Genomic DNA, 16,485 nt, shown 5'->3' on the forward strand with positions numbered 1-16,485 from the left:
CCAATTGATACCTGTGAAATGATATTCAGCAAACATAATTAGGGCAAGATTTGGAAAACACGTACACACATCGGTTAGGAAGCCACAAAATGCATTGGCAAAGCCATCATACAGGTCGGGTGGACGATACAACACACCGCCAATAATGCTTGGAGGTGTAAAGTTAAGAGACCGGAGGCGGGCAGAGTGTGTGAGGGAACAAACGCATGTTAATGACATCCTAGTCGAAATCAAGAGGAAGAAATGGGCATGGGCATGGCATGTACTGCGATGGCAAGATAACCGGTGGTCTTTAAGGGCACGTAACGGAGTGAATTCGAAGAGAAGGCAAGCATAGCAGGGGGCGCCAGAAGGTTAGGTGGGCGGATGATATCAGGAAATTTGCAGGCACAGGGGTGCGCAGCTGGCAAAGGACAGGGTTAATTGGAGAGACATGGGAGAGGCGTTTTCTCTGAAGTAGGTTTAGCCAGGCTGATGATGATGATGATGTGATTACATTTGAAGGAGACGAATACGCTCCCGAGAAAAGTAGAAGCCACAAATGGTGCATAAATTAGCTTTTGCTTAATCGCAATAAGCACCGCATCTCCCTTTCTGTTCTCTCTTTCGCATCGCAAAAATTAAAAATATGATTCGAATGAAAGGATGTCATCGTCTGAGATATAATCAGTTAGCCATGTTTCCGTTAATGCTATTGACGAGGTTCCAGAGGAGTCGATAATGAAGAGAAGGCATCACTTTTCGCTGTAACGCTTCTGATGTTTGCATAGAGGAAGCCAATGTTATCTATGCATTTCGGTCCTGACAAGATTGGCGGTGCACGATCGGAAGCACTATGACGACTCGAATGTTATCAATCGGTAGAAGGCTCATTTAGCTTCCGAGCCCAATTGCCAGTAGAGTCCCAGAGATGAACATCGTCGTTTACATGAAGTTTATTAAAACACAGAAGAATGCGGTCGCCCTCCGCTCATGTCGTCTTAGAAAACTACCACAGTTTACTGCGATTATCGTCAACAGTCTCAGAGTAGTCCCGTAATATGCTAAAACTGGTGTTTTTTAGTTATGCAGCTAAGACTAATGACCGATTCGATTTATTTCTCATTAAAGAATTTGGCAATAACGGGACGTTTCTTGTCCGTCGAAACACGCCCTAGGCAATGAGCTCTGTCAGCGGAACTGACAGTAATGCCAAGTTTCTGTGTGCAAAATTGTCTTATATACCGCTCCGAGTCATTCAAAGGCTCATATGAATCATTGTCATCGATGCCAGAAAACAATACGTTCTACCGCCTTGAGCGATTTACCAGATCAACAACTTTGTCCTGAATTTTTTTAGAGATAGCATTTGACACAGGCTGACTGGATGTATAGTGCTTCAGTTTTGCATTTCAGTTCATTAACTTTTTTAGTTGCCAGTTCCACGTCGTTCTTAAGGATGATGTGGAGGTTCGAGTTTTGATTTATCTACTCCACAAGGGTTCGGTTGCTCGCCTTAAGACGCTTAACGGCTGAAGCAGGAGCGTCAAACTTGCATTGTTGCGCTTTAGTCATAGGACCTGGGTATACCTCCACGTCATTGCCACGAACCGAAAGCCACCAAATGTACACGCACCAGCAGGAACATACTTCATATAATTCCCTACGCCAGGTGGCCAGGACACCCCAAAGAGAAAAAAACATTATTGTCGTGATAACACTTAGTTTCAAGATAACTAACCTGTACAAGCGGCACTCGTGAGGACGGATGCATAGCAGCTGTGTCGTTGCACACGGTGTCAGCACAAATGACACCCTTTTCAAGCAGCCGGATAGGTGACGTGGCCCCATGTTGCTCCACGAACTGAAATATGGCTTCGAGAGTTAGCGGTGAAGGGTACTGCGGCCAATCCGTACGAAGACAGCAGGTATCAAACGGCTCTATGAAGTAGGTAGCAGCGCCGCTTTCCCATACGTTCATTTTGGGCCCATACAGGCAATAAGGTCGACGCGGTAGCTGGCCGAGGAAAAGCAGCAGCAGCACCCGTACAAGCGGCATGTTGAGCACGGATGCATTGTAACAGTGTCGAGGCCTACTACGTTCTTGCGGACGGCATTTACCATGGGTGCCGCCGTGGTGGCTCAGTGGTTATGGCGCTTCGCTGCTGACTCGAAAGACCGGCCGCGGTGATGACATTGCGATGGAGGCGGAATTCTAGAGGCCCGGGTACTGTGCGATGTCAGTGCTCGTTAAAGAACCCCAGGTGGTTGCAATTTTCGGATCGCTTCACTACGGCCGGCGGCTCTCACAGCCTGCGTCGCTTTGGGACATTGCACCCCCCCCCCCCAAAAAAAAAACAAGCAAACATTTACCGTCAGAAATTAGAACTGAAATTCTTTTAATATGCTATCAATATCTACGGTTTCGCCGTTGCTATAACTAAGGTATTGCGGCCATTCGAATTCATTATTAGTTTTACAAATAAAATGTAGCCACTGGGGCGCTTTCGTACTGTGTGGCTGCAATGTCTATGTAATTAAGAAGTTTCTTGCTGAAGTATTACTCAAATCAATCCCTGCTAACACTCGCATTACCATCACCGATCTTACTAGAACGGAAAGGAAAAATGGTTAGCCTGAAAAAAGTACCACATGAAGACAGATCATTCAGCGGCCATTTTATTGAATCAGCTGGGCGTCAGATACCGTGTCAGCGCCATCATCAATGAAACGAAGCCCACGAGAGCCAATTTCCGGATTGCAGGATCAATGGCGCCACTTTCCGCAGCTCCTGGCATTACTGGCATGGCATTAGCGTCCGTCGTGTTGCCTCCGGCTTCTTCAGCTGGATAGTCAGTGTCGCCTTTGTCATCGGGCCCACTGGTTCCATCGTCTAAGACTAAGTCTCCGGCGTCGACGCACGTAATTTTGTCCACGAAGATCGCCAGTACTTTGCGGGCACCATCTACATCTGGCTTTGGATCAGCCTCATCGGCCGCTGCGTAGCTTTCATTCAGGCAGCGAAAGAGTCTGGACTTCAGGAGCCTGCAGTGCAAGAAACCATAATGCAGACATCGTATCCAGTTAGCAGCACTCTACTTTTGAAATCTATGATTAAAATCCCGCGGTTCTCGGTAACAAACTATGCGTCTTGCACCTTTGTTGTAATATTTTTTTTTCTTTTTGAAAGTGAACTGCAGGTAATATTCTCTTAAGGTGAATTGTAAAAAGAGAAGAAAAAAGCAAATCAGTCGACACAAACTACACCCTAAAAGTATTCATCGATACGATTGAAATTGTCGGCAGCATAAAATGCTTGGGCGCCATTTTCTCAGTGTGCATTACTTTGGAGGCGGATGTGAGTTACGTTCGTCTGCAATTCAACCGCGTTAGCGGTATCATATGCCGCAATAGGCGCACACTTCCAAATTGAGTAAAGGTTCCCATATACCACGCACTCTTTTCCCCATTACTGACCCACTGACTCACCGGCTGGCGAACAACTACAAAACACAAAATAACCTTGATACTGATGGCACAAAACCAGGCTATTAGACTAATAGCGAATGTATCCTGGAATACTCACACACACTCTTGCGCCATTGAGCTTGTTATCCCAAAGTTTACTTCACTGTTTTCCTTTAGACTATTATACAAATTACAAAACCCCTGTTATGGCTAAGAAAGAAAGTTTTGCCTCATGGCACACTTCTCGAATAGAAAAAAAGAAACCACTGTCCCCTTTCTTTAAATTACGTACCTCGATCCGCAGCAGTTTATGATACACGCTTCCAAGTTCCCTTGTGTTTACCCGTTTGTCGTACGAAATCATAGATGCAATTGTTGTCTTTTATCCTCCAGAGGTGTGAACACTATTGAACATATTAACATATCAATTAAAAAAATGTCGAGGAGGAGCATCATAACTATCCTGTACCTCTTGGAAGAGAGTTAGGCGTATGCTTGTGCTGAAAACTAAATGAAATATGTTGCTGTCTCATCTGTAAACCCGGTTGCACCTGCTTATGGTGCACGTGTAGATAATGTGAGGAGGTTGTTCTTTTGTGTTTTTACTGCTTTGTTTTTCCAAAGGTTGAGTTCATTGCGCGTTGAAATACTGCTGTGAAAATTGCTTAATCAAACTATGGGAAATTATTTTAATGCGCTCTCGCTTGCAGCTGTCTTGTGAACAGTGAGCACCTGGTACCCTTCAAGCCATATTTAGGGAGATTTTTTTCCGTGCGTCCGCTCTCTACCTGCTATACCTTATACCACTGAGGGAGAAATAAACCAACCCCTAACCTTCAGGTGGTTGTTGCAGCTGCAAGTGGATAATTGGCTCGTCCAGTCGGATGACAGTAGGAGGTACTCAGGAGACACAGTACAATGTACACAGTACTGCTATCAAATGTAAAAAGATTGGAAGGAATGAAATTATTCAGTTTAAGGGAGTCTGTTCCAACAAAGAACGCAACAGTATTGCGCGCTGGCATTTCTAAAGAGACTAGCGTAAAAGGCTTTATGAAAGTGAGAACAGATACTTGTTTAGTTTTTCTTGCCTAAAAAGTTTGAAATTACCCACAATCATTGTTGAACTTTGCACAAAAGCACTCCGATAATGTCCTGTGTTTCTCTAAGGCTCATACGGAAGATACGTAATTTCACCGGAAAACCTAGACGGAAAAATCAACATTCATACGGACTCCGTTTGACGTTATTCATATCACATGAAATTCATGCGGAACCAAAATATAACGCATACTAAAGTCGCACTCAACACGCTTAAGAATGATATTCTTGTCACACGGCACTCCTCGAAGGCATATCACGCCCCCGCGGAGGCTCAGTAGCTTGGCTCCCGACCTGAAAGACGCGGATTCGATCCCGTTCGTGGCGGTCGCATTTGGATGGACGCAAAATGCTAGACGCCCGTGTACTGGTCGATGTCGGTGCACGTTGAAGAACCGCAGGTGGTCGAAATTCCGGGAGCCCTCCAGAACAGCGTTCTTTATAGCCTGGGTCGCTTTGGGACGTTAAACCCCGCTAAAATCCTAAATCCAAATCAAAGGCCTTTCCAGTGAAGGCGCTCTGTTTTCGCCGAAGATGCAGAACTCTCAACGGATCACCGGCACAGGTACTGGGCAAGCCCAAAGCTGAAACAATCGTGGTCGTTTCACTCGTTGCGACGCATGCAATGGGTCAAGAGTCTTTAGAGTCAAGAGAGTTTTAAAACTAAACTGGACTATTTGACTCATTGAATGACAATCTTACTTCCACCAATGAAGAACTACCGATACCTTCTCTCATCAGCTGCAACAGATTTTGTTAACCGCCTTGGCAACCATGAGTACACACGTTTGCTGCAATATTTTCATTGTCTTTAGATATGAGCACAAAATATAAACAGCCGTTCATAAATAACGCATTATTAATAATTATTAATTGGTTTTTGGGAAAAGGAAATGGTGCAGTATCTGTCTCATATATCGTTGGACACCTCAACCGCGCCGTAAGGGAAGGGATAAAGGAGGGAGTGAAAGAAAGGAAGAATGAGGTGCCGTAGTGGAGGGCTCCGGAATAATTTCGACCACCTGGGGATCTTTAACGTGCACTGACATCGCACAGCACACGGGCGCCTTAGCGTTTTTCCTCCATAAAAACGCAGCTGCCGCGGTCGGGTTCGAACCCGGGAACTCGAACCCGACCATTGAGAAACCTTTTTAAGATGCACAAGATTTTTCTAAATATTTCCAGCTGCTTAGGTTTTTTTTTTGCTTTGCTTTTAGTTTTTAATGTTGGATGGCGCCGCAATCCCATGTTCACGAAGGGCATTTCCTTAGGGCTTCATAGCACTCACACAAGCACCTTCGTCTTCAAAGTCCTTAGTGCCAAAGGCGCAACACTTCTGCCGCAATTCTGCGCAATGTGCGCGTTTAAACATACGGACCCGATTTTCTGTCTTTTGCTGTGTCCCTGTGCAATGGGAATAAGATTGTGTTCTAAACGTCGGCGTTATGATAGCAATGTCGCCCTGCTCTGAAAATACAGTCAACATAGGATGATTGTGCAAACACTCAAAACAATACCGTGAACACAAGATGGTTGTGCAAGCACATGCGTGTTTGCATCAAATCTTCGCCTGAAATTACAACCCCACGTGCATCTACTGCTCGCTGTTTTACCCGGAAGAATAGCACATTAGGTATTTCTAATTTTGCAACATATATTTCGAAGATGCAATAATAATCTGCGGAGGGCTTTACTACGTATCGGCAATATAGGACGCTGAACAAGGTGAGCTAGCTTGTTGTAAAGTGATGGTACACCTGCCACACAGGGATCATCAATTTCAATGTGATAAAGTTAGAATGGAAGTTTGGTGGCAACCTCACGCGCGTAATAATGAAATTCACTTCCGCGGCAATTCCTTTGATGCGAAAACGAAATCGCTATTGGCCGAGAATTGTTGTTATAAGGTCAGACATGACTCAAACGTCGTTATGAAATGAATTGGGAATCGAATCCGGCATCTTTGAGTCTTTTGGGTCAGGCACGTTGTCTCTAGGCCGTGAAGGTACGTGCGATTGATGTTGTTAAAAGAGGACCGTTGTGCCTTGTGGTGAATAAAAAACTAGTTGGAAAATAGTCTAGAAATTAAAGTATACAAAAACTGGAAATTTTAAAAAATGAAATAAAATACTTGACACTGTCCGTGTCTAAGAACTGATATGCAAAGAGCCCTCCAGGGCGCGGAGCGGACCCGTTAGCGCTATCGCACACGATCACAGTGCATTGCAAAAAAAAAAAAAATTAGCCTTAAGCTAAGCCTTACCACACTGCTGAATAACGACACCTCTTTCACGTGCTTGTCGCTGCCTGAAAAAGTTTACTTAGCACAAGCCATGTATCTTCCTCCACGCCATTAACACTCAATAAAAATGCACTATGCGCACCGCACGAAGCTTTATGCGCTGCTTCATGTGCCCCACATCACAATCGACTAGAAGCGCCTGTCTCATCATGTTTCCCCCTCTCTTCTTCCATAAGCTAGACACCAAATACTTTAACAACGCTCTTGCGCTGAAAATAATCGTACGACCCATGCTTTTCATACTATCTCTTTATTTTTTTAGTCTGTTAGCTATTATAGTGGACATTCCCAGCATTTAGCCGCTGGCCACTGGGTTGTGAACAACCTAGACAGGTGTGTGTATATACAAACTTGGCATGCTGCCCACTTGCCAGCATCCATCATTGCAGGTCGCAGTTCAGTTAATGACTGGTAGCGAAACGTTGATCGGAAAGTGCAACCTTGCTCTCTTAGTCCCCACCGATGTCAGCATTCTCAGTCGTTGGGCAGTGGTGCACCGCTTAATTTCTTCACGAGGAGTGATATGAGGGCTCCCAGGGAGCTATGAGATTAAAGTAGAAAATGACTAACTCTCATGTGAGCGTTAGCCCTTTATCGCTGTGTGAACAACTTTCATCAGTGATTAGTGGATCGTAACACCAGAGCCAAAGTAAAAACCGAAGTGCTAGCGCACCTAATTCACATTCAGCGTTTGTCCGTGAAGTTTCGAGACTGATTTATTTTCTTCTCTAGAAATGATTCCCCAAAAAGAAACGTTGATGCGTATGTGTAGCGCCATACTTTGGGGCTAACCTGAGCTATTTATGTTGATTGCTGTGGCAGCCGCTAGATGGCACTACATGTAGAAAAATACGTTGTCACTAGTAGTTTGCGCATTCTACAGGGAGTGAATGTGGAGAAATCGGCGTCCACCTCGAACAGCGTGTAAACAAAATTCTGTGCGAAGCTTCGCAAGACAGCCAAACAGACGTATGAGCTCCTCCGTGACGCTTACGGCAAGGTGACATCGCGGGAGCGAGTTTTCGAGTTGCACAAGAGGTTCGTTTCGGGGAAAGCGTCAGTAGAAGACGACACAAGGCAGGAGCGCCCTTCAACCTCGCGAAATAAAAACAACGTGGCTAGAATCAGGAAAATCATACAGCAAGACCGCACCATTACAGTCCACATGCTGTCAGGTGCTCTCCACATTAGTAAGACAACATGTCACCAAATTTTGCGTGAGAACTTGGGGAAACGAAAGATGAATACTAGACTTGTGCCACACTGCCTCACAAAGGATCATAAGGACACGCGGGCATCAGTGAGCGCTGATTTGCACTCCGAGGCAGATGAGGACGCTGCAATCGTCGACAGCATCATTGCTGAAGACGAAACGTGGTGTTTTCAATACAATCCTCAAAAAAGAGGCAAAGCGCCAAATGGCGGTCCACAAGCTCTCCATCGTCGAGAAAGGTGCGGCGACAGAAGACCAAAACAAAGACGATGCTGATAGTTTTTTTCGAGGACAGAAGTGTCATACACCACGAGTTAGTCCCACAAGGGCAGACGGTTAATGAGGAGCTTTATATCTGCGTGCTCCGACGCATGCGTGATGCACTACGACGCCGTCGCCCTGACTTATGGGCATCTGGACAATGAAGCCTTCTCCACGATAACGCAAGGCCGCACGCTGCTCTGAGCGTGACAAAATTTCTCGCCAAGCACAGAATTACTGTACTTCCCCATCCGCCATACTCGCCTGACCTCTCCCCATGCAATTGTTTCGTGTGAAGAGAGCCCTAAAAGGTCGCTGGAGGGGGAGCGTGGAGGTCATTTAAGACAAAGGAGCCGACCACCTTGCCAAAACAAGCGTTTTACAACTGTTTCCAAGACCTCAAGAAGCGTTGGAAGCTGTGTATAGACTGCAAGGAAGGTGATTTAAGGAGGTGCTGCACAAATGATTTCATTGTTAAACGCATTTATTTTAATCGACGCAGTCTCGGGACTACGGAAAAACGTTTTATGCAAATCAACATTCATTTTTTTAACTTTGTTGGTCAGCCTAGTGTGAGTGAGTGAAACTGCTGTTTATTTGAGGCACTACCCTCGAAAACCACAACGCCAGCAAGAAACCTCCCATATTGCGCTCCACGACGCGGGAGGACTTAAATCACTGCGAGGAGCTCCGTAATATTCCGACCGTGCTAATACAGTCTTCATGTTGTATTTGAAAAGTTTCATTATTGCTGCCTTCCTTCATTTTATCCTTCTGAAATTGTCTATTTATATGTGAAATCCGTCAACTGCTCACCCCATTTTATGAAATAACCACGATGCAACTAAGTTTCAAGGAAAGTAAAGAAAGAAACCATCCCTTTAGGCCCAGGCTGTTCTAGTAATTCATCGTTTGTATTTACTGAGTGACGAATGAAAAATTGCTTTTCAAAATATTTCTTTTTCAACGTTCTCTACACTCAGCAAACTGCAGATTTAATATAGGAGCTCTCACCTGCAATCACTGTGAATCCTTGGTCTGTTATAGAGGAAATCCGTGATAGAGTTCACTTGAAGGTGCGTGGAGCACTTTGTGAAGTGTTTGATATCCCACGATTTGTAGCTGAGCAGAAGGTCTGCACAATATAAGCATGAGACAAAACGGAAACTCTAAACATAGCGCGCACTGAATTTTCGGAAACAAAAATGTCAGTAAGCACATTCCGCACAAAGTTCTGCACTTTGTGTGGAATGTGACGTACATGGCAGCAAGAGTTCACGGGATGAGTATGCTGAATGACAAGTTTAATTTGACGGTGGCCTGCGTTCCTGTCGCCAAGTATTGATACCAGCGGGTGGCGTGTGCGCGTTCATTTATTCTAACGGGCACTTCAAGCGATTGGCATGCCTGACAGCAGAAATCATTGTTCTCGCGGACGCACATCCCATGAACGTTTGCTTCAGACTGCATGCTCCAAGGAGTGCGCGAGTGAGCACACACTTAAACGACCGCGTGCGCAAGCGCCTCTCATGGTTAGCAACCTGTTTAGGCTCACGGAAGTCGGAGCAGCGGTTGAAACTGTTACGTAACTCTTACGTAACTGTTTCCTAGTCCTCCCTTGTCCCATAACCAACTAGTCATGTTTGTATGTAGCACTGGTGACGACCGTGAAGTGGAGGTTACAAGCAATGCACCACAATACATTAGGGAGGACACCTCCGAAGTAGTTTTGTTGGTGAAGCTCTGCAAGCGAAATGAGAAGAGTGTGGGTTTGGCTCCAAACGGGGGCATGTTGTGTATTATTCTGGTCTGCGGAACCATCGTTCCTCTGATCTCTTAGCTGACTTGAAATGAGCCGTGTTCGTCATAAGGCTAGTGTCATTTCTGTCTCATGATTAGTCCAGCTTGTCGTGTGTCTTCTGTCACTCTGCGTCCGTTTTGAGGGTAGTAAGGCCCCTGCGCAGAGCATTTTTTTCGTTTGTCGACAGACGACAGCACATTTACTAAACGACATAATTTCCGCATCATTTAAAAAAAATATATGTTCTTTAGTGGTTAAAATAGTTGCATAATTTCTTTTCCGCTCTACACAATGAGACACAAGGAGTAATCTTTCCCTGTTCTTTCATTTCCTTCGCAATACATGGCGCTTCATTCTTATTAGGCTACAGTTTTACATTCTGTATATATATTGATAGCAATCCAGTTAATCTGAAGGTGGTGGGCGAGCTGTTGGCCCCGATATAGCTTCGAATACAGGTATGACCGCAGAAAGCATGTGGACTCACTCTTGAGCAGCCTCCTGTCGTCTTTGCAAAGCAGAGCTTGTGCCTCGTTCATGGCCTCCTCCAGCCGCCTGATGGCGTCCTGCTCTTGCGTCACACACGACTTCACCGTGCTGTGCTGGTGGCACGTTTTCCGGGTCTTCCTGACCACAAGGCAGGGAGAAGAATTTGGAGTGTAAACAACAGCGGCTAGACGCGCACGCGTCAGGTTTCTGCTGCCGGAATTTCAGGAAATGTCACCACAAGCCCATGCCTCGAGCTCCCCCGCGACTTTGACATAAAATTCTCACCGGCAGCGTTACTATTCAAAACATGTGCACTAATTTTTTCATGCCGTAGTACAAAAATTTGAGCGATTATTCGTACTCAGAAACCTTACAGCCCGCACGTCCCTCTATGGAAATTGTTTTTCAAGATTTAAGGATATTTTAATGGACGCTTAGGACAAATTCTATTTATCCTGTACCAAGGCGGCCGCTGTTTATTGATATTGACGCTACCTGTGCTGAAAAAGGATGTTTTATGGACCGTAAGTTATTTAGAATTTTGAAATAGAGCTATCGTGGTCGCCAGCCGTTTTCAAAACTAAAACACGTTGATGTCAATTTGTTTTTTTCTTTCCAGGACCTCAGAGGCAAGGCTACCCCGCCATGCACTTCGTCATGATAGTCACGGATTCGTTGTCGTTATTGACGTCTGGAGCTTAAATCGAGTGCTGAGTGAAGAAATGGTTCTTATTCCGCTCCAAATTTCTGAGCGATAAACGCCATCCTGGCTGCTAAAAAACATTGATATAGCCACGAACCCTAAAAACATGATTTTGATCGAGAAGAAAAATTAAATATAACTGTCATGAGTGTCCTTTTAAGATCATGAAATTTTCGACTGGCGACGCAGTCAATGTTCCTGAGCGCCTTCGTTTTGTGAAAAGAGTTCTTCATTCTTCTGAAGCGTCATGCAGGGAACGGTGCACGCATACCCGAAGTGCTGCGTATCTGTCGAGAACTCCATTGCAAAGGGATGGGCAGCTGGGAAACAATACGGTCTCAGCTTTCATTACGTTTTCTTAAATGACATATTAGTACTCGAGCCCGACCGCGCGCGGAGGCCTCGTTTCGGTGCAGGCAAAACGCAAAATGCGCCCGTGTGCTGTGCGATGTCAGTGCACGTTAAAGTTCACCAGGTGGTCGAAATTGTCCCGGAGACCTCCGCTACGGCACCTCTTTATCCCTTTTTTCTTTCCCTCCCTCTTTTATCCCTCTCTTACGGCGCGGATCGGGTGTCCACTGAGATATGTGAGACAGTTGCTGCGTCATTTCCTTTCCTCAAAACCAATTTTCATTTTTCTCTAACCGGAATTTCTCGCTGTTATGCTCTTCTTCTCGGGAGGTCCCGTGTAGTGAAGGTCTACTGCGTGCGCGAGTGCGAAATTGTTATATGATTAGAGGGGGCGCTGCGAAGTGCTCACCTTTGAAAATGGTGAATTACCTGCTTACGGCGAACTCATTTCCTTTTATTCAAATTCTGCTGAACATAAAGTCCTGTCTTATATTTGGCATTGAGTTCGTAATTACTACTGTAAAGAGATGCACGCTCAGTTTTAAAAGGGCTGAGCACTGACCAGAACGTGTCATGAGATTATGGCGGAAATGCAAAAATCCTGCCTCAAACAGCAAGGATTGACCCTGCTGTATCAAGGAAACGATGATTTATAGTTTGAATTTGGAGTTGAAAATTTCATAAAAAGCCATCTTGCAGCGAAACGCGCCTTTATCACAGAAGTCAACCACCTGACCTTATCACGGTAAATTATCGCTTATTTGTTGTGCAGTCTCTTTTTCTTTCTTTCAGGAGTATTCATGTTTTATATTAGTTTACACTCTCCAGTGCGCCATTCGACAAAAAGCACCGCTCCCTTCGCATCGTCGGCCATGCGCTGTTAGCTCTTGTGACTAGACGGCGCCACACTTTTGAATTTCTCGTATGGAGCGGCTACCGCAGTCTAAGAACACTTTCCTCGACAAGGCGTGCCATAACAGCTTTGGGTATGGAAACTGAAATTGACGCTGCTCCATATACTTAAAAAATATGTTATTGCTGTCTGGCGGATGAAATTTACGTTAGTTTTTGTTACAGCGTTTTTGTCGGCGTGCAATCGCCATCGCGCTCGCTGATCATGGTTTCCAGCATCGGTGCTGCATAAAAACGGGCGCATGCACAGAGTTAAAATTCTTGCAAGAATTTCCTAGAGTGTTTCCGATAAAACCACTGCAGAATACACCAAGCTTTCCATTTGGACCGAAAGAGATTGGTTTCTTAAAATTCAGTGATCTGTCCCTTTATTCTTCTTGCTGAATCCTGGCGCCACCAAACTTTCCCAATTCCAGACACCAAAGAATGATTTATTTTATTTCAATTTATTTATTCAATACTGCCGGCAGCCTTTTCAGAGCCAAGGCAGGAGTAGGCTCAAGACATGTATAGAGATGGGTCCACAACATCACAACAACAAAAAAGGCATACACATAAGCTCACTAATGTTTTTGGAGAACAAATGAGCTTATAAGAGACAAATGCGTTACGTCCAAGTAGAGAAAAGAATAAAAGCAGAAATTTGAAGAGTCAAGCAAGATTCACTGAACTCACTAGTGTAAACTGATTGCAGATAAAAATCTTTCTGGTGTTGATGAGGTTATCACACCCTAGTGTAGCTTGTCCCAATCGCTGTGGTTCCAGGAAAGAACTAAAGTTTTTAAGACGTGCATTGTAACCTAGATTCTGGAGATAACAATACCCGTTGAAGAGGCAGCCTTCATGCGATGATGTGTGGTCTTCATAAACGATGTTACGCTTTTGAAAAGTACAGCCTTTGCCAAAAGTAAACAGCCCAGGGGCTTGATTACAAGCTGTCTAGAACGACGGTCAGAGTCCCGGGACGTCCTAGGTATCGGGCATTTGGGTACGTGAGCTGCTCCCTCCTTGTAGAGATTCTGAAGACTGTGGATACATAATGAACCGCGGAGCGTAGCCGAAAAGCAAACCACTTGATCTCTCAGCTTTACACAAAGGCAGTGCATCCAGGTAAACATTTTACGTAAGCCTTGTCCACACAAACGCCACATGGCTAACGTAAGCCATGAGATGGAGCTGGGGAAAAAACGGTAACAGCACAAAGAATGTCAGCAGAGGCACTTAATAGCGCTCATTTGTGATAAAGCGTAAGCCTGGCTGATCACTACGTGAACGCCTTCACCGCGCTCTGCGGCGTGATTTAACCCGATGTCAGGCAGCTGGCAATTCTACCTTTGCATGGCTCTGCATACGTATCCGCCGCCACCGCATCTCTTCTGAACTGCGCACTAACTTCGGAAAGGAATTTGCCACCTTACCGCGGCCCGTGCCCCCTCCCCCATCAGCTGCCGCATCAGGTTGCAGTCAGATGCGCCGACCACCTGCCTGAGGTGATTCTCAACTTCACATTCATAGATCTGTTGGAATCCTCGTACCACACCTGCAGCAGCGGTGCAGAAATTAAGCGGTGTGCCGCTGCCCTGCGATGGCAGATGCTGGCACCGGTGGAGTCTGTGCGATCCAGCTTGCTCTTCCCGAGCAACTTTGCGCGACCACTCATTAATTTAATTGTCGCCTGCCAGGTTGCATCTGAATGCCATCTTTTATGGCTACCATCGAGTGTTATCGCACGCACGCACGCGCGCACACACACACACAGGCGCGCACTCACGCGCGCGTGGGTTTAAAGCTTAGGTTTTTAAACGAAGGAAAGATAACAGCAAGAAGAGTCACTGTAGTGTTCCGTTTTGTCGAAATTAGTCGCACAATATAAAACCTCCAAATATCCAAATACAAACCTTGTTTGAAAAACACAGCTGTGTTGACACAAAGATCTACATCTGCGATGCGGGAAATCATAGAGACTGATCATATCTAGCAAAAAGCGAACACGTCTTTGAGCCAGGCTTCAACAGCATTGACTAAGTGTGCGATAGGGCTCTTCGAGCAAGATGTACACCTGTAGCAGCATCACAAAGTTGTTTTTCGAAATATCCCGGTTTTGTTGCCTTGTTAGGTTTTACACGAGTCTGTACCACGGAGGAATAGTTTTTACCGAGTAGAAAACGCCAGATGTAAATTTAGTGCTCGTCTCTTTCGCTGTTTATTGTGTCACTGTGTTTTTTTCCGTTGCAATTGTTTTTTCAGCATTAATTACCAACTCGCCTACCACAACTTGCTGCTCGCCGGACAGCTTTTTCAGCAGCTACAGTTCCCTCGGGAATTCCAGCGTAAGCCGAATTATCCACCTTCTTTACACGGAGAAACCCCTGACAGAAAAATCGCACTTTCAAACTCGCACAGTGCTCCTGTCACGCGGGTCATTCTGTAGAATGTACGCAGGGGCTATCGTTTAGGGCGCACATACCTGCATATTCCTGCGAAAAAGTTTTCGTCTGGCAGCATGTTTCTGGCAAGTAATCTTGTCATCTTCGTCCGAATGTCGTTGATCTGCCTCTCGTTGCATCGCTTCAGCGTCTTGTACCAGCATTGCTCGCCATCAGCGCCTTCCTGACCGCCTGCGGTGCCTGTCGAGAAAAAAAAACATAAGCGAAAAATGGAGAACATGAGAAAAAACCTCGAAATTCAGTGAGAGGTAGCGTACAGTTTGTAAGTGTTTTTTTATTCTCTGCCCTTTTCGCGGCTTTCTTATTCCCTTCCACCACGTTACGGTGCTGGTGTCCACACGCTGTAAGTCTGCGACCATGCACTTCCTTAAACTACTCATATCCCTTAAACATACGGCCACGCTCTGCTTAGCAACAAGTACGCGAATTTCAGCTAAAAATGGCAGCTTACCACCAACTGACGAGACACTTGTGATGCTGAGTGCTATTCGCAGGCGAGCAGAAAGGAAAGCTCTACGCACATATTGCCTGAAGACCATCGCGCCTGCCAGCGGGCACAGCGACGCATTCTGTGATATTTGAATAAACTTAAGTCTACGAAGATTGCGAGACTCATTCAACGTTCAGTGTACGCTAAGCAGTAGCCATAACATTACGAACCGTTATAGGCATGTGCATGCCGCCCAACAGCCGCACTCTTTCCGCACACTGTGTCTGCTTGAAGGAAAAACTTTACTCTCAGCGGGTTCTAAGCCATCGACATTCTCTGCAGGTGGCCAGGCGAGGCCCACACAGGCGGCGACGCATCACGATAGAACTGGCCACCGCGATTTCCCGGTCAAACAAGCGCATGTCTCGAGGGCATGCCAAAGTGAGCTGTGAAGCTATCTCAAAGCTACCCGCAGCTGGTGCCTACGCATCCTCGAATATCACATTGTCGGTTGTGGTACTGGTGAACCCCCTACGAAATCGACGCTGGCGAAAATTGTGCGCCTCTTGAAATTTGAAAAGCAGCCAGAAAGCTAGGCATGTTTCCAGGCCATCGTCCTACTTAGTTGCCTAGTTAGGCTTATAGAGACAGTGACCTACAAGAGCATCACATGATTCCTTGAAAGTCGACAACTTGATCCCCAGGAAACTAACGGGTTCCGCCAAAGGAGGTCAGTGATCGATAATGTCATCGCTTAGTTTCGTCGTCTAGACAGCCAGTTATGCTGGGCGCATCCCGACAACTGTCTGTATTGACATCAAGGCTACTTTTGACTCATGATCCCATACTCGTAACCTTCGCGAGTATTGGTCTCGGAGGCAAATTGTACAAGTTGGCTGAAAACTATTTAAAAGGAGTCTTCCTCTTGTGGTCTTTATGTGCCTCTGACAGGCCAAACTTTTCCCATCGCCTGCAGCAGAAGACATTCTGCAGGGCAGCACAGCTCCACAGGACTAAATAATAATAAT

General features: G+C 45.7%; 1 protein-coding gene across 4 annotated transcripts in view; it reads right to left on the reverse strand.

Annotated features, from left to right (window-relative positions):
- Positions 1 to 2,645: 2,645 nt before the first annotated feature.
- The window catches only part of LOC144124658 (uncharacterized), a 36,852-nt gene continuing 23,012 nt past the window's right edge, over positions 2,646 to 16,485 (reverse strand). For 3 of the 4 annotated variants that reach the window (XM_077657471.1, XM_077657470.1, XM_077657468.1), the window contains 4 exons: positions 15,048 to 15,207; positions 10,613 to 10,752; positions 9,339 to 9,459; positions 2,646 to 3,024 (listed from right to left, as the gene is read on the reverse strand). In XM_077657471.1, the coding sequence (XP_077513597.1) occupies positions 2,667 to 3,024; positions 9,339 to 9,459; positions 10,613 to 10,752; positions 15,048 to 15,207 (779 nt within the window). In that variant the 3' untranslated portion in view covers positions 2,646 to 2,666. The remainder of the gene's footprint in view (positions 3,025 to 9,338; positions 9,460 to 10,612; positions 10,753 to 15,047; positions 15,208 to 16,485) is intronic. The other variant, XM_077657469.1, reaches the window with a different exon arrangement.

Source organism: Amblyomma americanum, chromosome 3, assembly GCF_052857255.1.
Source record: "Amblyomma americanum isolate KBUSLIRL-KWMA chromosome 3, ASM5285725v1, whole genome shotgun sequence".
Taxonomy (NCBI): domain Eukaryota; kingdom Metazoa; phylum Arthropoda; class Arachnida; order Ixodida; family Ixodidae; genus Amblyomma; species Amblyomma americanum.